The 20,343-nt window shown below is 53.9% G+C and overlaps 1 protein-coding gene across 1 annotated transcript in view; it reads right to left on the bottom strand.

Moving 5' to 3' along the window:
• Nucleotides 1–906: 906 nt before the first annotated feature.
• Nucleotides 907–20,343, bottom strand: part of KLHL21 (kelch like family member 21) — a 24,636-nt gene continuing 5,199 nt past the window's right edge. Inside the window, 8 exon segments of the mRNA XM_017856035.1 lie at nucleotides 907–3,921; nucleotides 6,061–6,133; nucleotides 9,850–9,916; nucleotides 9,919–10,263; nucleotides 12,640–12,684; nucleotides 12,687–12,734; nucleotides 12,737–12,791; nucleotides 12,793–15,506. Of these exon segments, the coding sequence (XP_017711524.1) occupies nucleotides 3,628–3,921; nucleotides 6,061–6,133; nucleotides 9,850–9,916; nucleotides 9,919–10,263; nucleotides 12,640–12,684; nucleotides 12,687–12,734; nucleotides 12,737–12,791; nucleotides 12,793–13,662 (1,797 nt within the window). The 5' untranslated portion in view covers nucleotides 13,663–15,506 and the 3' untranslated portion in view covers nucleotides 907–3,627.

Below are 20,343 nucleotides of genomic sequence, written 5' to 3'. Positions count from 1 at the left end.
CAAGGAGCAAATGCATGTGGGCCTAGAGCAGATTGCTTATGTTTAAATTTCTTCCTAAGTTGGCCCTGGGCAAGTTACTGACAGTTTCATTTCTCTACTAAAAATACAAAATTGCTGGGTGTGGTGGCGCATCGGGAGGCTGAGGCACGGGAATCCCTTGAACCTAGGAGGTGAAGGATACAGTGAGCCGAGATTGCACCACTGTATTCTACCTAGGCAACAGAATGAGACCCTGTCTTAAACAAAACAAAACAAAACTGTGGTCTCAACACTGCTCCCCTTCCCAGCCAAGACACTGGCCTCTCCCTCAGGTTCAGACGGACTCTGCAGATGTGAAAAACATCCTGAGCCAGACAGATTTTGTGGATTCATAGCCTGGTTTGGGACCGTATTTGAAGGGCTCCACCTCCCCAGGTCCAAAGGCCATCCCATTGCAGATGGGAGTCTCACCACCACCTGTATGTACTGCAACCTCAGAAAGGGCTGTGGCAGCTGGGCCCGGGTAGAGGACAAACAGGCAGAGACCAGCTTTGGAGCAGGCAGGTTTCCCGGGCATCATCCACGCCACAGCATTTACTTTTCAAGCCTCTCCTCTCTTTAAATGGAGACAAGGTCTTCCTGTATTGCCCAGGGTGGTCTTGAACCCCTGGGCTCAAGTGATCCTTCCTTCTCAGCCTCCCAAAGCACTGGGATCTCAGGTGTGAGCCACCACACCCTGCCTCTCGGGCATGTCTTTTCCAGTGCTTCATCTCTTGCTACAATCTGAGATGAGAAAGGGCCTGGAAGGCTTTTGAAGACCCTCAGTGTGAGCCCTGGACTCCATGCTGCCTATTCCCCCGACATCTGGCCTCAGCCCAAAGGAGTCCCAGAAGACAGTAGCAGGAGGACAAAGGCAGTGACCCCAAATGGATAGGAAATACTTTTATTGCAAAAAGTACTGAAGGTACCCCAAAACCTTAAGCAGGATTCTGGACATGGAAGCCTACAGAATAGACAAAAATAAATATGTCAACTTGCCCGACCCTGTGGACACTGCAGGGAGGGTGTCCTTTATTACATACGCGTCTCTAAAGTCGTATAAATATAGAATACCTTATAGTAGATCAGCATTAAATACCAGTCACTGTGTTTACATAACTTAATTTGTGCTGTTGACAAAATTCTGTACACATAACACGTGGCCATGCTCAGGCTTCCCAGCATCTGTCCTGAAGTCAGTGTGAAGACATCCTTAAGTGGTGGGGACATGAGAGCCCAGAACCCACAGCAGAGGGGAGCTGGGGAAAGGAGAGGGCCTGACCTTGGATCCCCCAGCTGGTGTCCACAGGCTAGAGGGATCCATTGCTGCAGAGGCTGGTGCCTGCTCTTCCCCATACTTGGTCTTCTAAACCCAAAGACGGGATCCTGATGGTGGAGACCTGGGCAGGTCCAGAGGACAGACACAGGAAAGGGCACAATCCCAAACCCAGCTCTCCTGCACTGGCTCGCACCACAGCCGGTCTGAGTGGCCACCACAGGCCTGGAGTACGGCAGCTGCCAACCACAGCAAAGCCACAAAGAGTGAGTGAGAAAACAGGAACCCAGAGTTCTCTTCCACAGAGGCAAGGCCTCACAGCCCAGCCTGCCCGAGATGCCCTGTGCCGGCAGTCATCACATAGTCTGGACAGCATGTCCTTCCTTGGGTGCTGAGCTCAGTGCCTGGGACAGTCAGGGATTGAGGGCATAGCCAACCTTGTATGGCCAAACCCAGCCCTTATGCCCCTGCTGCCAAGGGAGACAAGCTGCCCCACTGAGCTCCAACAACCTCTGGATGGGCTCAGCAGCCCCCTAGGAAGTTAAGTGAGTGCTCCAGGGCAGGGAAGCTCCCTGAGGGAGTTTGCACAGACCAGGAGAGGCCAAGGGGTAGCCCCAAGGGAGCAGAGGAAGGAGGAAGGCAGGAAAAGGCCCAGGGCACAGGGCAAGCAACCGTGCCAGAGGGCGCCTGGTCACAGGAAGCCCAGCTGCATGTTCCACGCTGCCCACAGGACTCCCAGCCAGGTCCCAGCAGGCCTGGACAGTGCTGGGCCCCCATCCTCAGCCTTCCGACCAGCACCTGGTACACAGCAGGTGCTGGGAGATGACCATGACTCAAGGGAGAAGAGCCGCCACGAACTGTAACCACACCAGCCAGGGCGTTCTAGGACAAGACTTTCTAACCCGACAGCAATGACATCCACAGTGTATGGACTGGGCTCTTCAAGAGCACGAGGGAGAGGCCAGGCAGCCCTGTCAGATGTCCCCTAGCCCTTCCTAGGGTACATATTAAGGCAACCAGCCATGCCATCTGGCCAGCACAAGGGTCTTAAGTGCAATCTGCTAAGCGACAGTGCTAAGACTGTCTTCCTGCTGAGAACTTCTCTACAAGTTAGTTCACTAGAAAAGGCAACACACATTTGCTTTAATTTTCTTTAACGAGGAAGATGCAGTCTAAACGCCCTCTTCTCTGAAAAGGGAGGCAAGGACAAAAACTCAAGCCAAGGCTACTTTGGGTACTTTGAGGGGAAACTGACCATTTCTAAGAAAACCAGGGGCCGCCAAGCTGCGGCATTCGCCCAGGAGCTCCTGCAGAAAGCTTTGGCAACAGGACTTTCTAGACTCGAAAAATGGAACAAAGCTGACCCTGTAGAGCTTCCTCTTCTTCCCACTTCTTCTTCTAAGGTCACACTGCAAGCATTTTCCACTTTGGAACCAACCACCAAGGCCACCTCCTACCCAGGACTTCCTTTGAAAGTGGTGGGACTCTTCATGCGCAGGTCCAGCAAGGGCTCGGGCACCCGCAGCTGTCTGCTTGGCTGGGTGTCAATGACCGCCTCCTGGGAAGGAGCTATGACCTTTCAGGAGCGCTGAAACCTCCCCTGGGCTTCTGTCCCAGGCCGGTGAAGGATAGGGTGAGAGGTGAGGACACAACAGCCAGTCAGGGGGCGGGAGCGGGGGGCTATGGCTGGGGAGGTCCAGCATCTGATATGGCCACATCCTCTTCACCCTCCCAGCCCACACCCCTGCTCATGTCCCATTGTCCTGGGTGCAGCCTCTGGAGACCCGCACTCCGCGGTGTTTTGATGTAAGCCCTTGGCAGGGGCCAGGAGCTAGGGAGGCAGGCTCCCCACACCTCTGGATGTGGAATTTGGGACCCCACTTCAGCCTCTGCCTGGTGCCTGGTCTGCTGCTCCAGGTTCAGGCCATCCTCAGCCTCATGGGAGGGCCCCTCCTCCCTTCACGCATCCCTCCCAAGTTGTCCTCCTCTCCCAACGTGGGAGCAAGTAGGTGCAGATGACAGCAGCAGGAGGGGTGTGCGCCTCGTGGGTGAGCTGTGATCCGCAGGGTGGGGGTGACCTCCAAGACCCAGAAACATGTGCCAGCAGGAAGGTAGCTCTTTCTCAACTGCGGAAAGAGCGTTCCCGATGGCCTCAGATTTAGGCTCTCAAGGCACAGAAACTTTCCAGGTAATGGATCCTGGGCTTGCTCGGCCACCCAAGAGCCTGTGCTCCTCCTGTGAGCCCAACCTGTCCTCGTGCACAAAGGAGTGGGGCAATGCCCCGCAGAGGTGCCAGTTACCTGCACCAAGGCCCATGCAGGGCCAGACCGGGGCTAGTGCAGCTCGTCAGGGTCCCGCGGCGGCCGGGGTCGGCCCGGGTCCATGTCATTGCTGCCACTGTCCAACTCGAAGCCGCGCCCACCTGAGAAGCTCTGGGGCATGAACTGGCGGAAGATGCTGACGCTGCCATGCCAGAAGGTGGGTTCTGGGAGCCGCCCCACCACGCTCCATGCGCGAGTCTCTGGGTCATAGGCCTCTACCACGTCCGAGAGTTCAAATGTATTGTCATATCCCCCAGAGACGTACAGCTTTCCCCCAAGGACGGCCAGGCTGCCCCCAACGTGCACCTGTGGGTCAAAGGGATGAGTGAGTGGAGGTCAGAGGAGGGGGTAGGGCAAGTCCCCACCTGGGGAACCACTGGAGACAAGGCTTCCCTGTCAGCACCCCATGGGGTGGCCTTGGCTCTCCCAGAAAGCAGCAGAGGCCAACTCCTTTCCCACACCCTGCCTAGGAGAACAGGCCTCCCCGGGGGCAGCTGGGCCTTCCCTATGGTGATGAGGGTGCCCGCTGCAGCGCCAGGCCTCCCCGTGTGCAGGTGGTGCTGAGCAGTGCTTCCTAGGTTCTCTCTCAGAATCTCTGCAGTGGCCCTCTGGGCTGGGCAGTGCTCTTCTCCCCATGTTACAGATGGGAAAACTGAGGCTTGCATGGCTGACTCTGGCAGAGCTGGGCTCTGAACCACAAGGCTGGATGATTCCTTCCATCTTTCCCAAATTCGCTATGACTATGTGCAGCTTACTGTGGGGAAAACAGAAAGCTGGGTATCTTAACTGCAAGGACATTAAGCTGCGGTGTAAGCTGTGAGGCTAGATATCACAGAGTGTGGGTTTGGAAACGTTAAAAGACAGAGGAAAGAAGGCTGTAGGCAGTATAATGTGTACCTTGGACTGAGATTGCTCACATGGCCAAATGGCATTGAGGCCTCCCCATCCCATCACACTGTCAGGTAGGGCACCCCTCTTCTCAACAAGCCCAGAGAGAAGGAGTGGACCCTGGCTGTCCTATTCAGAACACACAGTAGGTGCTTAATAGAAGTATTCCCACAGTGGGCTGGGCATGGTGGCTCACGCCTGTAATCCCAGCACTTTGGGAGGCTGAGCCGGGTGGGATCAAAAGGTCAGGAGATCCAGACCATCTGGCTAACACAGTGAAATCCCCTCTCTACTAAAAATACAAAAACAAAATTAGCTGGGCGTGGTGGTGGGCGCCTGTAGTCCCAGCTACTCGGGAGGTTGAGGTAGGAGAACGGTGGGAACCTGGGAGATGGAGCTTGCAGTGAGCCGAGATCGCGCCACTGCACCCCAGCCTGAGCGACAGAGCGAGACTCTGTCTCAAAAGAAAAAAAAAAAAAGAAAAAAGCAGTATTCCCAGTGAGTTCCTCAGGAACCAGCTGGGCATGGTGGTTCACGCCTGTAATCCCAGCACTTTGGGAGGCTGAGACAGGAGGGTCATTTGAGGCCAGGAGTTTGAGACCAGCCTGGGTAACACAGCAAGACCTTGCCTCTACAAAAATTTTAAGAATATTCTTTAGTATCTACATATGAGAAAAAAAATAAAATAACTGGGTGTGGTGGCACACGCCTGTAGTCTCAGCTATTCAAGGTGCGGTGGGAGGACTGCCTGAGTCCAGGAGGTAGAGGCTGCGGTGAGCCATGATTGCACCACTGCACTCCAGCCTGGGTGACAGAGCAAGACCCTGTCTCAAAAATAAAAAAGGTAAGGCCAGGTGCGGTGGCTCATGCCTGTAATCCCAGCACTTTGGGAGGCTGAGGCGGGGGGATCACGAGGTCAGAAGATCAAGACCATCCTGATTAACACGGTGAAACCCCATCTCTACTAAAAATACAAAAAATTAGCTGGGCGCAGTCATGGGCGCCCATAGACCCACCTACTCGGGAGGCTGGGGCAGGAGAATGGCGTGAACCTGGGAGGCGGAGCTTGCAGTGAGCCAAAATTGAGCCACTGCACTCCAGCCTGGGTGACACAGACTCTGCCTCAAAAATAAATAAATAAAAATAAAAAAGGTAGGTCACAGACCTCATGCTGACACTGCTCCGGCCGCACTGGCTGCTGGTGTACCCAAGAACACACCAGGGTACCCTGGTGCAGGGCCTCTGTACCTGCTGTCCCTCTCTGGAACAGGTGACTCCAGATGACTGCATGCCTTGCTCCCTCACTTCCTTCTGCTGTGAGTAGATACTCAGTAAACACTGCTCAAATGCATGCTAAGCTGTGTCATCCTGGGATATTACTGAACGTCTATGTCTCAGGGAGTGAGCCTCAAGTGCAGAATGAGGATAAGAGCAGCCTTCTATTAACTGAAATGAGACCCACCCATCATGGCTGTGGATCCCAAACACTCATCATGACACTGGGGTTGCAAAATCAGGACCAGCCTGTGCTTCCAACGCTGGCCCGCCTGCATTTACCTGATTCATGGACGGGATCTTGTCCCATTCGTTCTTCGTCGGGTTGTACACGTCCACCTCGGCGGAGTCGTCCCTGTGGAGGGGGCAGCAGGAGGACGACTGCTCAGAGCCAGGAGGAAGTGCCCTCAGGTGTGCAACTCTGGAGTGGAGTCCTCCCCTGAGTCACTGACTCCTCCAGTGACCTGGATCTTTCTGATGCCATCCAGCAGCACCCTTGCAAGGTAGGCTTCATCCCCAGCTCTCAGGAGCCAATTTCAGCCCCCTGTGCCCACTCGGCCAGGCCTCCAGGGCCAGAATCCTCACTCCCAAACCTGAAGATCAGGCTTCTGAGTACTTGAAGCCCACTCAGTGCCTCCCCATCACCCAGTACCAAGGTGGCTGTCCCCCACCCCCCAAGGCTACAGCAGCTCCCTTCAGATCTTAAAAAAGGCTCCTTGCTCCACTGTACATCCTCAAGTGCCCTGGAACACTCCTTGCCACTGTCCCCAATATCACCGTGAGCCCTGACCCTGTCCTGTTCACTACCATATTCAAGTGCCTCTCACTTTGGGGTCAAGACCCTTCAACTTCATCTGACACCCTTTATATCCCCAGAGTAAAAGGCTCAAAGGCACAGCCTTGAAAAGCCAAGATACAGGCCAGGCACTGTGGCTCACGCCTGCAATGCAGCCCTTTGGGAGGCTGAGGCGGGTGGAGTGCCTGAGGTCAGGAGTTCGAGACCAGCCTGGCCAACATGGTGAAACCCCATCTCTACTAAAAATACAAAAATGAGCCAGGTGTGGTGGCGTGTGCCTGTAATACCAGCTGCTCGGGAGGCTGAGGCAGGAAAATCGCTTGAACCCAGGTAGCTGAGGCAGGAGAATTGCTTGAACCTGGGAGGCGGAGATTGCAGTGAGTCAAGAGTGTGCCATTGCACTCCAGCCTGGGTGACAGTGAGACTGCGTCGCAAAAACAAAAAAAAAAAAGAAATGCAAAGATACTACAAGACAAATAATAGTAGTTGTGAACCTGCCACTGCCGCACAAAACCAGCCAGACAACGCATAGACACAAGGCTGGCTGTGAGCCAAGAAAACTTTATCCATGGACAGACATTTACATCTCGTCTAACTTGAAATGTTATTCTTGTCTTGATTTCTTGCCTCCAATCATTTCAAAATGTCAAAGCCACCCTCAGTTTGGGGGCCCTATAGTGGTGGTGGTGGTGATGATTAAACACTGGAACCTGCTAGGCTGCCTTCTCTTTCCCCAGCAGAGACTTGCAAACCACAGCCCAGAGGCTGGACAGAGCTCGCCAGCATTCCCAGAGGGCGCTATTACACCCCAGCCAAGGAACCATCTTGTACCAGAACCAAGGGGAGGGAGGCCCAGGTCATTTGTGGGTCACATGGACAATGGCTGAGGCTGTGGCCTCCCTGAAAATGGCACATCCTAGGCACAAGCTGCCCAAAGACAGGTGGTGTTCTGGGCAGAGGGTTATGTGGCTCTTGAAGAGTCAAAGTGCACAGACAAGGTGACACTGGGCCAAATACCCTGGGGGGACCAGATGAAGTTGAAGGGTCTTGATCCCAAAGTGAGAGGCAGGGCCCCTGCATGCCTAGCCTTCTCTTTCGGGCTCAAGCAGCCTCCACTCAGGCTGAGCCTGGGCGCCCCTCCTCTGTCCTCTGACACAGGTCACATTAGTAAGATGAACGGATGCAGCCTTTCCAGAGCACTGCTTCCTCCCACATGCGCAGGTGGCTTAGGAAACCCCTGTAAAGGCTAGCAGTGGGTGGGGTGGGGGGATGGTGGGAGGCAGACCCTCATGCTTCCCTGTGGGAAGGTTAACCCAGCAGGTAGACCTCCCTGGGGACAGATGGGGGAGGGGAGGAGGACTCTCAAAGGCACAGGGCCTGGAACCACTGCCTAGAGGCTGAAAGGAAGGCTCTGGCGCTCTGATAAGTTATATTTAGAGCCATCTCCACCCCCTCTTTGAAGACACCTTCACAACTTGAGGGAGGGAGAGCTGGGCAAAGGGCCAGATGATGTTTCATAATGGGACCAGAGCTGGCTGAGATTTCAGGGCTTTCTCAGAGCAAGACCATTGGTTCTGGGCACATGGTGGTGCCCAGCTACTTGCATGAGAAGAAATGCCACCCCTGTTCTTCTTGGTGGTCCCTCCAAAAGCCTGGTAAGGAGCCTCCTGTCTGGGGGGACGGTGGGGCATACGCCAAGGCCAGGGCGGCTCTGGCAGTATGAGGCAGGAGGCCGAGGAGCAGGGAGCTCATATCCCCCAAGCTCCTCATGCAAAGCCCCAGACCAAAAGGGCACAGTGGGGACTGTCATTCAGTTCCTCCCCTGCCCACCTGGACCCAGAGCTTCAGGCAGGCTCTAGGCTGGGAGGGAGCAGCAGGATGTGTGAACAAGCAGCAGAGGATAGCAGGCAGGGTCTGCCCCGTGCCATCATTGATGCCCACCAACCAGTCAGAGGCAGCATTTGGCTGTGACCAGAGAAGTCATCAAGGCCAGGAGACACATGATGACCCACAGGCTGCCTGTCTCTGCTCCGTGCTGCCCAGGCTACAGCCTGCTCTTGCTGGAAAAGCCCAACTCCACCACCCGTGAAATCCCTTAAAAGAAAGCCTGGGGTTTTCCTTACACCCAAAGGAATGGAACAAGCAGTCTGGGCTCCGAAACACCCGGCCTGGCTGGATGTGGGGCTCACGCCTACAATCCCCGCACTCTGGGAGGCGGGAAATGCGGGAGGATCATTTGAGGCCAGGAATTTTGAGACCAGCCTGGGCAATACAGCGAGACCCTGTCTCTACAAAAACTTAGCCAGGTGTGGTGGCGCATGTCTGCGGTCCCAGCTACCTGGGAGGCTGAGGTGGGAGGACTGCTTGAGCCCAGGAGGTCGAGGCTGCAGTGGGCCACGACTGCACCACTGCACTCCAGCCTGGCGACAGAGCGAGACTCTATCTTAAAAAAAAAAAAAAAAAAAAATTGTTTCATTTCCAAGAAAAAAACAAAGCCAGGAGCTGTGGCTCATGCCTATAATCCCTGCACTTTAGGAGGCTGAGGCAGGCGGATCATATGAGGTCAGAAGTTCTAGACCAGCCTGACCAACATGGAGAAACTCTGTCTCTACTAAAAATACAAAAATTAGCCGGGTGTGGTGGTGCATACCTATAATCCCAGCTACTTGGCAGGCTGAGGCAGGAGAATGGCTTGAACCCGGGAGGCAGAGGTTGCAGTGAGCCAAGATTGCGCCACTGTACTCCAGCTTGGGCAACAAAAGTGAAACTCTCGTCTCAAAAAAAAAAAAAAAAAAAAAAAAAAAAAAAAAAGGCTGGGCGCGGTGGCTCATGCCTGTAATCCCAGTACTTTAGGAGGCTGAGGCGTACTGATTACGAGGTCAAGGAGATCGAAACCATCCTGGCTAACATAGTGAAACCCCATCTCTACTAAAGATACAACAAAATTAGCCCGGCGTGGTGGGGGCCGCCTGTAGTCCCAGCTACTCTGGAGGCTGAGGGCAGGCAAGAAGCCAAGAACCCGGGAGGCGGAGCTTGTAGTGAGCCGACGATGGCGCCACTGGCACTCCAGCCTGTCCTGAGCGACGAGCTAGACTCTGTCTGAAAACAAAACAAAACAATCAAAAACAAAAACAAAAAAGATGCCAGACCCAGCCTCTGACCCCAGCTAGACCTCAGTTTCTCATCTGTAGAAAGGGAGAACAGTCATGATGTGCTCAGCACATGCCCTGGGTAAGAGTCCGCCAAACCACACAGTAGGGCTCGGCACCTGGAACTCACGTCTGACAAAGTACATGTATCCATTTAGAGTCACAGTCTTGGGGAGCGAAGACCAGGGCGGAGGCTGCCGCACACCACCAGCGACCACAAGTCGGTGTCCTGGCGTCAGCAACTGTCATCCACCATGGTCTCCTTGCCGGCCAGGGAGCCGATGGCATAGAGCCGGCCACGGCAGGCGGTGGTGGAGCAGTTGTCCATGGGGTAGGTCATGGGCTGCAGGGCCTCCCAGGAGTCGGTGGTGTGATCATAGCGCTCGGTGCTGTCGGCGGCTACCACATACAGCAGTCCGTCCAGCACAGAGGAGCTGTGGTATTCGCGGGCCTTCAGCATGGGTGCCACCTCTGCCCACTCGTTCACGCTCGAGTTGTACCTCCACACGCAGTCATAGAGCCGGGAGCCATCGGACCCACCTGCCAGGACGCATGATGGACAGATCGTCAGCCCACTCGAGGTGAGTCACCCAACTGCACCCTCCCAAACTTCAGCGAGGGCCTCTCTCTTGGGAGGAATTAACATCACTGGGCTTCACCCCGACACACATCCTCTCCCCAAGGCCCAGGCCCCATGCTGTGGCTAAGGCAAAGCACACGCTGACCACTGCCCAGCAAGATGACTGCCACCAAGCCTCTACCAAACAAAGGTCTTGGGTGCCATGGTGAAGAATCCAGCAGCCTCCTCTCGACACCGCCCCACAGCCATGCATACACATCAGCAGACCAAAGCCCTGGGCCTTGGGACAGTTCTCCTGGGGAGCCACAGAGCTTGTCAGTAGGGTGCACAGGGACTTGCTCACTAACTCCTAGGCTTCCTGGGCACCCTCTAAGCAAGGTTCTGTCAGGACAAGATGAGCGCAAACCCACTTCCTGCTGTAAGCAAGAGACCTAACACTACACTGCGAGGCCACTTGATTCTGGTGCAGGTTACAAAGCTGTGTTTGGTTTAGAAAAATCCATTAAGCTGTGTAAGCATTTTATATACGTATATATATATATACACACACACACATATACACACACATGTACATACATACTCTTCTACCTGTATTATTATTATTAACTTTTGAGAGAGAGTCTTGCCTGTCACCCAGGCTGGAGTGCAGTGGCATGATCTCAGCTTACTGCAATCTCCACCTCCTGGGATCAAGCAATCCTCCCACCTCAGCCTCCCGAGTAGCTGGGACAACAGGGAAGCGCCGCCACACCCGGCTAATTTTTATGTTTTTTGTACAGATGGGGTTTCGCCATGTTGCCCAGGCTGGTCTTGAACTCCTGAGCTGAAGAGATCCACCCACCTTGATCTCCCAAAGTGCTGGAATTACAAAGAGCCACTGCGCCCGGCCCTGTATTTTTAACTTCAATAAAAGCTAAAATAAAAGTAGTACTGGCTGTAATCATAAATTACACCAGGTCTATTAGAAACCCCAGGACATGAAGGGAACCCAAGCATCCTGGGGGTGTACCCCTTGGCCTCCCAGGCTGGCGCCACAGGACACAGCATACAGGACATTCTGTTTCACAGCCCTGAGCGCTAAAGCGAGAAGAGCAAGTTCTTGTTCTTAGGAAGTGAGCTCTGCCGGCCTACTCTCTTCCATGGAGCTGTGTGAAAGGCAGCTGAAAGGAATGACCCAGCCACCTGCCTAAACCCGAAGGATTAACTGCTCTGCTGGGACATTTATGGAAGGGTGTGCAGAAAGCTGGGGCCAGTCTCACCAGTTCTGGGAAGGAATTCTCTGCTCAAAGCCACTAGTCAGACTTTGGGGAGAGGGGAGGGACACAGTCCCCAATCAACTTGGGGACAACCTCGGATTGAAAAGAGGCACAGATTCCGGCAGAATCCAGTAGAGGCTGGACTCAGAGCTGCAGGCTAAGGAAGCTGTGGCAACAGAGCCCAGCAACTGTCCCCTGACACCTCAGAGCCCCACGGGAACTCGGAGCACGTCCCAGAGTGGGCTCTCTCGCGAACAAGCAAGGCTGGGCACGGCCGCTGTGACATCCCAGTCCCCACCTCCTTGCCTGATAACCGCCTCACATGCCTGCCTGGTGGGTTCTTTCCTTATATAGCAGTCACAGAGACCGCCCTTCCTCACCCCAGCAAAGGAGGTAGCCTCGGGTTTGAACTGGGATTTATCTTTAATAAAAACTGTAGAAGCCCAAACTCAGGCGGATTGGGACCCGCCTACCATGACTCGGCAGTGTTTTGGTGTTTGGGCCAAGTAACTGGAAGAAACCTCTTAACATGTGACCATGTTTACCGTCTCCGGGGAATTCAGCCTAAACACCATGTGACCAGAGCACAGAGCCTAGGTGCAAGCCCAAGGGAACTTTGTCACCGGTGACAAAGAGTGAGTCAGGGGGCCCGGTGTGGCTCACCAGGGAGAGAGAAATTCCCCGGCTTGTGGGGAACAGATGCCTCACCGGGCGTCGGCCTCCTGCCTGTCCCTGGATTCCTTAAGCAGAAAAAGAAAGCACCCATTGTGCGGGGTGAATGCCCCAGTATCTTCCAGCCAAGTGGGGAGGCACCTCCGGGGCACGGAGTTGGCTCAGCCTGGCAGCCCCAGCCGCACGGGACACAGAGACCCACAAGCAGCTACTTGTCCCGGCTCACACAAGGGGCCCTTCTTCAAGGTTGAAAGTATAGCCCAGATAAATGTAGTCACCAGGGCCCCAGCATGGACTCAGGTGCGGCCCTAGGATTCCAGGCTCTGTGCGTTTCCCCCGCGAGTAGCTGGGCTCCCGTACTGGCGGGGCTTAACCCCAGAGAGCCTAGCCAGCCCCTGGCTCACTCACCCGTCACGTAGATGTCATTGCCCAGCGCCACGATGCTGTAGCCCCGCAGGTGTCTGGGAACTCGGCCAGGTAGCGCCACTGGCCCGTCTGCGGGTGTACGCGGTCGCAGTGACCAGCTCGTCACAGTCCTGGTCGCAGCCCAAACCCACTAGGCACGAGGATCTCGGCGAGGACCGGTGCGAGGGGCGAGACGCCATTCGGTGGGCAGGGCCCGCCGGTCGTGGCGGTCTAGCGCGCCGCCTGGAAGTCGCGCGCCTCGCGCAGCAGGCGCAGGCAGGGTGGGCAGCGCGCCACCAGCGGCTCGGCCTCGACGTGCGCCAGCAGGTAGAAGCGGCGCACGAAGGGCAGGCGCACGGCCTCCAGCAGCTGCGGCCAGTGGGCGGCGCGGCGCGGCGGGTCAGCGCGGACCCAGCGTAGCGCCAGCTGGTAGGCGGCCTCCTCCTTGGGCACACACAGCCCGTCGTCCCGCAGGTAGCGCAGCAGGCGCGCCAGTGGCAGCCGCTCCAGCTGCTCGGCACCCAGCTCGCCCACGTGGCGCAGGATGAAGCGCTGCGCCGCGCTCGCCAGCCCCGAGCAGCTGAAGGCCTCGGCGAAGTCCTGCATGTCCAGGCAGTTGGCCAGGTCGAGCTGCTGCTGCAGGAAGGCGCCGCACGCCTCCTTCACGGCCGGGAACTGCAGCAGGTCCGCGGCGCGCAGCAGCGGCTCGGCGTTGTCGCCGCTTACCGCCACGCGGCCCGTGTAGCTGAAGTCCAGCAGCAGCTGCAGCATGTCGGGAGGCACTCCGTGCAGGCGCACCCGCTCGGCGCGGCTCTCGCGCAGCTGCCCCGCGAACATGGCGCGGAAGTAGGGGCTGGCGGCGGCCAGCACCGCGCGGTGCGCCGGGAAGTCGCGCCCGCCCGCTGCCTCCAGGGTCACGTCCAGGAACTTGCGCTCGGCGCGGAGCTGGCTCAGGCCGCGCAGCAGGCTCAGGGCGTGCGCGGGGTCCGAGAAGGGCAGCACGGCTAGGGGAGCCGGCCGCTCCATAGCACCTTCGCTAGGTTGCCAGTGACGCCGCGGCCGGGGCCTGCGGAGAAACGCGACGCGCCCGGCACCGCTGCTATAAATAGGGCGGAGCGCCGCTGCCCTCGAGGGGCGGGATGGGCGGGGAGACGTCGGCACCGCCCCCTTAACCCCTCCGTGCCCGGCGCTGCCGCCCCCCGCGAGCGCGGGCTCGCCTGCCACCGGCGCAGCGCCCGCCCCCGGCTCCACAGGATGAGTCACCGCCGTCCGCTCCCTCCCTCCGCCCTTCCGCGTCTTCCAGCTGACACCCGGGCCGGGGACAGTGAGTGACAAGTGCCAGCTCCGAGGGCGGCCTCGCCGTGCGCCGGGACCGGGGGCCTCCCGGGGTTGCCCATGACCCACCCGGCCGGGCTGCTGAACCCAACCCGGGAGAGGCGAGCTCGGCCCAGAAACCAAAGCCACCCCTCCTTTCACGCCAGACGTCCCAAGGGCGCCGGCCCAGGTCCTGGGGCGGCTGGGTACAATGGCTTTTTGTTTTGCTTTTTGAGTTTCACTAGTTTCAGGGGTTGCTAGTTAACCCCATCACGGGACACACTCAAAGGATAGGCTTTTTACCATTCTGGACCAAAGCAAGAACGCGTATAAAGTTTTTCGATGACTTTTTTTCTTGGCGCATTTATAAGTGACTCGGGGCCGGATTCCAGTAGTCGGCCCCGGATTCCAGTAGTCGGCCCCATTCCTGTGTTCCTGCAGGAGCTTCTGACTCTACCACACAGGCGTTAACTTTAGTCGGCTTCAGGCGCAGTTGTAGTTTCAGAGCCTGCGGCGCAGCTGCTGGCTCCCGGGCTGCCCGCCCGAGGGGCTCCCGGGCCTCCCTGCAGCAGCTGCTCGGACTCCATGAGAGGGGAACTGGGTATAAAGAGCGAGGGCTCAAAGTCAGATGGGAGACCGCCTTGAAACTAGGAGATGATGCCACTCAGCACAGTCCTCCCTTCACTTGTATTGTGGTGGAGAATGGTGAAAGAAGGAATCGCCCTTGTTTTAGCTCCCATAGAGACAGCACCTCTTTGAATGTCACTTGTAGGGAAAAAAGAGCCCTTCCATGGAAGCCATTTTTTCTTCAGTGGAAGGTAGGCTTTGCTCAGTTTTAGAAAAGACCCCTGTTTCACCACCAGGACTGCTGCTTTGCAGAGGACACTTGAGTTTGTGCTATTTTCCAGCCCCCACTACACCCGGTGGGCCTTTGAGAACGCATTCCTGAGGAAGGCGCCCGCCCACGTGGGTCCCAGAGCAGGCCAGGCGCAGGGGAGCTGGCTATCATTCCCTGGTTCCAGCGAGGTCTAGGTCCGCGCAGCCTTTCCAGAAGACATTTTGTTTTTATTCCACCTCTGAAATGAGAACCGCAGGCTTTCTCTTCTACTTAAAGTTTCACGTCATTTTGCCATAAGAATGCATCTGGTCTGAATTTCAGGGTGAGCATGGGCAGCACAGGCCCAAATCAGAAAACATTCAGGTACCCAGGCGGGCTGCCTGTTGCCCATAGAAGGACTGTTCACACAGCTATTCAAGGCAGCGGCAGCATTCCTGGGCCCAGGAGCAGGGCCAATAGCTTCCTTGCACAGGCTTTGTGACAAGAAAGCCTGAGTAGCCAGGAAGTGGAATGTCTGTAGGGAAATGAACTCCCATCCCCCGGGTCAGCTTACCCATCTTGCATAAGTCCAATGATTAAGTCAATAATGTTTCCATAGTTGAGGATTGAGTACGGTTCTTCTGTATTCCCAATAACGGGTTATTTTAAATATCATTTTTCAGTCTTACTATGTAGCCTTGAATAATGATGTATTTATTTAAATGGAAAGATGTTCAAGCTATAAAGTGAAAAATCAGATAACTAATTGTATCACCCAAATTGTTATATGTATTCATATGCCTAAAAAAATTTATGAAGTTAACATTTTCGGCCAGGCGCAGTGGCTCACGCCTGTCATCCCAGCACTTTGGGAGGCCGAGGTGGGTGGATCACCTGAGATGGGGAGTTCCGGACCAGCCTGGCCAATATGGCGAAACCCTGTCTCTACTAAAAATAAAACAAATTAGCTGGGTGTGGTCGCGCACGCCTGTAATCCCAGTTACTCGGAGGATGAGGCTGGGACAAGAGGATTTCTTGAGGCCAGGAGTTTGAGACCAGCCTGGGCAACATAGTGAGACCCAATATTTTGAGTCTCAACAAGTTTTCAAATTAGCCAGGTGTGGTGGCATGCACCTGTAGTCTCAGCTACTTGGGAGGTTGAAGTGGGACGATCACATAAGCCCAGGTAACAGTGAGCTGTCATTGTTCCACTGCTCCCACTCTGCCTGCCCCACCCCTAAAAAAAAAGAGCTAAATAGCATGCCTGGGTTAGTAGGTTATTCAATATTCCTAACACAGCTGATGGGTCTAAATTGGTTCCTTTCTTTTCTCACCACATTCCTTTGTTGACTTAGCTATATATATACAAGGTTTCACATGCCTGGTAGGCCTGGGTTATCAATGATATACTTCTTTTCTCAAGATATGAATTCTTAATTTTATTTTGAACTTAACAGATAATGTACGTGTAATACAGAAAGAGAATGCAGGCAAGCAAAAACAAAATGAACATAGCCACCTAGATGAAATGTTTTTTGTTTGTTTTTTGAGACGGAGTCTCACTCTGTAGTGCAGTGGCATGATCTGAGCTCATTGCAACTTCTGCCTCCGGGTTCAAACACTTCAAGCTTGAACTCGGGAGGAGGAGGTTGCAGTGAGCCGAGATCGCGCCACTGCACTCCAGCCTGGGCAACAGAGTGAGACTCCATCTCAAAAAAAAAAAAAAAAAAAAAAAAATTAAATTACAAAAATGGTCATTACCTAAGTAACTTAAGATAATGTGATTTACCTGAACATTCTGAGGCTAAAAATTAAAAAGTGATTTAATCTGTGATGTTATTTAACAAATATTATTATTTAAAAAAACAACTTAATTTTGGTATTAAATTCTAATTTAAGGCAGACAGAGCAAGAGGTGACTAAAATCATCGTTACTTTTTTTTTTTTTGAGACGGAGTCTCGCTCTGTCGCCAGGGCTGGAGTGCAGTGGCCGGTTTCTCAGCTCACTGCAAGCTCCGCCGTCCCGAGGGTTTAAGCCATTGCGCGTGCCTCAGGCCTCCCGAGTGTAGCTGGGACTACAGGCGCCCGGCCACCTCGGCCCGGCTGAGTTTTTTGTATTTTTTAGTAGAGACGGGTTTCCACCGTGTTAGCCAGGAGGTCTCGTCTCCTGACCCGTGATACCGCCCGTCTTGCCTACCAAAGGCTGGATTACAGGCTTGAGCCACCGCGCCCGGCCACCTTTTTTTTTTTGTTTTTTGAGACGGAGTTTCGCTCTTCTTGGCCCAAGGCTTTGAGTGCAGTGGTGCAATCTCGGCTTCACCGCGAACCTCCGCCCTCCTGGGTTAAAGCAGATTCTCCGCCTCAGGCTTCTTGAGTGGCTGGGATTACAGGCGTGCGCCACCACTCTCGGCTACTTTTGTATTTTTAGTAGAGACAGGGTTTCTCCATGTTGGTCAGGCTGGTCTCAAATTCCTGACCTCGGATGATCCACCCGCCTTGGCCTCCCAGAGTGCTGGGATTACAAGGCATGAGTCACCTCGCCCGGCCATGTTACTTTTTGAGACAGGATCTCCCTCTGTTGCCCAGGCTGCAGTACAGTGGCACAATCTCAGCTAACTGCAATCTCTGCCTCCCAGGCTCAGGTGATCCTTCCACCTCAGCCTCCCAAGGAGCTGGGACTACAGGCGTGAGCCAACACACTTGGGTAATTTTTTAAATTTTTTGTACAGATGGGGTTTCGCTGTGATACCCAGGTTGCTCTTAAACTCCTGGACTCGAGCAATCCTCCAGCCTTGGTGCTGAGCCAAAGTGCTGAGATTACAGGCATAAGCCACCATGCCAGACCCTAAGGTCATTTTAGAAGTGGCTGTTTACAGCCTGGCCAACATGGTGAAACTCCATCTCTACTACAAATACAAAAATTAGCTAAGCGTGGTGGCACACATCTATTATCCCAGCTACTCCAGAGGCTGAGGCAGGAGAATCACTTGAACCCAGGAGGCGGAAGTTGCAGTGAGCCAAAATCGTGGCACTTGAGCATGGAGGACAGAGCAAGACTCTGTCTCAAAAAAAAAAAAAAAAAAAAGGCGTTGTTATTCTTTTTTCTTCTTTAAGAATATTTAGGAACACAACCCTTAGCCCCGATAAAGTCCACAGCTATTGTGCCTTTTCTTGTATCATATACCCTGATTTTTTCAGATTCCAGGTTTTCTAAGGTATAGTGTATAATGCACTCACCATATATAACTTCTTTTTCTTTTTTTTTCCTTTTTTTTTTTTTGAGACGAAGTCTCCCTCTGTCGCCCAGGATGGAGTGCAGTGGCTCGACCTCGGCTCACTGCAGCCTCCACCTCCTGAGTTCAAGTGATTCTCCTGCCTCAGCCTCTGGAGTAGCTGGGATTATAGGCATGCACCCCAACACCTGGCTACTTTTTCCATTTTTTGTAGAGATGGGGTTTCACCATGCTGGCCAGGCTGGTCTTGAACTCCTGACCTCAGGTGATCTGCCTACCTCAGCCTCCGCCAGGATTACAGGCATAAGCCATTGTGCCCAACCTAAACGTTTTTTCTTTAAGCCATGTTGCACTATTCTCTATTTATTAAATGCATTTACATACATAAATGAGATAGTATAAGTAAAAACATTTAAACAGTGTTTGACATATAGTGTTAGTTATTATCTTTTTTTTTTTTTGAGACAGTCTTGCTCTATCCCCCAGGCTGGAGTGCAGTAGCACGATCTCAGCTCACTGCAACCTCCATCTCCCATGTTCAAGCCATTCTCCTGCCTCAGCCTCCTGAGTAGCTGGAATTACAGGCACCTGTCACCATGCCCAGCTCATTTTTGTATTTTTTGTAAAGACGTGGTTTTGCCATGTTGGCCAGGATAGTCTCCAACTGCTGACCTCAAGTGATCCATCTGCCTTGGCCTCCCAGTGTTCTGGGATTATAGGCGTGAGCCACAGCACCCAGCCTTTAGCTATTACCTTTATTATTTATTTATTTATTTATTTATTGAGACAGTCTTGCTGCCCAGGCTGGAGTGCAGTGGCGCCATCTCGGCTCACCACAACCTCTGCCTCCCAGGTTCAAGCGATTCTTCTGCTTCAGCCTCCTGAGTAGCTGGGACTACAGGTGCGTGCCACCATGCCTGGCTAATTTTTTTAGTAGAGATGGGATTTCACTGTGTTGGCAAGGCTGGTCTCTAACTCCTGACCTCATGATCCGCCTGCCTTGGCCTCCCAAAGTGCTGGGGTTACAGGTGTCAGCCACTGCACCCAGCCTAGCTATTACCTTTGTATTCTACCAGTATGAACTCAAGAAACTCATTTGATTCTTCTATGTGTGGGTCAGATTCACTATGTGAAACGCTGAAAATATATAGCCTAGGAAGTATTAATGATTTCAAATGATTCACACACATTCATAGTTTTCAAGTTACTAAAAGTTGAAAACAAGATTTTGTGGAATGTTCATTTTTCCCATCTCCTGGAAATGGAAGTGAGCAAGGTAGAAATCAGAGGGTAAAAAGAATTCCTAAGAATATACTGGGCTGTGCATGGTGGCTCATGCCCGTAATCCCAGCACTTTGGGAGGCCGAGGTGGGGAGATCGTTTGAGACCAGGAGTTCAAGATGAGCCTGGGCAATGTGGCAAAATCCCTTCTCTACAAAAAATACAAAAATAACCAGCACTTTGGGAGGCCGAGGAAGGCAGATGACAGCGTCAGGAGATTGAGACCATCCTGGCTAACACAGTGAAACCCCGTCTCTACTAAAAATATAAAAAATTAGCCGGGTGTGGTGGCGGGCGCCTGTAGTCCCAGCTACTCGGAGGCTGAGGCAGGAGAATGGCGTGAACCAGAAGGCGGAGCTTGCAGTGAGCCAAGATGGCGCCACTGCACTCCAGCCTGGGCGACAGAGTGAGACTCCGTCTCAAAAAAACAAAAACAAAACAAAACAAAAAAATCCCAAAATAAGCTGGGTGTGCTGGTGCATGCCTGTGGTCCCGGCTACTAGGAAGGCTGAGGCAGGAGGATCACCTGAGCTCAGGAGGCCTAGGGTGCAGTGACTAGTGAGCCGTGTTCGATCCACTGCACTCCAGGCTTAAAAAAAAAAAAAAAAAAGAGGCTGGGTGCAGTGGCTCAGGCCTGTAATCCCAGCACTGTGGGAGGCCAAGGCAGGCAGATGACCTGAGGTCAGGAGTTTGAGACTAGCTTGGCCAACATGGTGAAACGCTGTCTCTACTAAAAATACAAAAAATTAGGCCGGGTGCCGTGGCTCACACTTGTAATCCCAGCATTTTGGGAGGCCGAGATGGGCGGACCACAAGGTCAGAAGATGGAGACCATCCAGGCCAACATGGTGAAACCCTGTCTCTACTAAAATACTAAAAATTAGTTGGGCATGGTGGCGTGCGTCTATAGTCCCAGCTTCTCGGGAGGCTGAGACAGAGGAATTGATTGAATTGGGGAGGCGGAGGTTGCAGTAAACTGAGATCACGCTACTGCACTCCAGCCTGGTGACACACTGAGACTCCGTCTCAAAAAAATAAAATAGGCCGGGCGCGGTGGCTCAA

The sequence above is a fragment of the Rhinopithecus bieti genome, unplaced genomic scaffold, assembly GCF_001698545.2.
Source record: "Rhinopithecus bieti isolate Rb0 unplaced genomic scaffold, ASM169854v2 scaffold_40368, whole genome shotgun sequence".
In the NCBI taxonomy this organism is placed as follows: Eukaryota; Metazoa; Chordata; class Mammalia; order Primates; family Cercopithecidae; genus Rhinopithecus; species Rhinopithecus bieti.
This window is presented reverse-complemented; position numbering and strand designations above follow the sequence as displayed.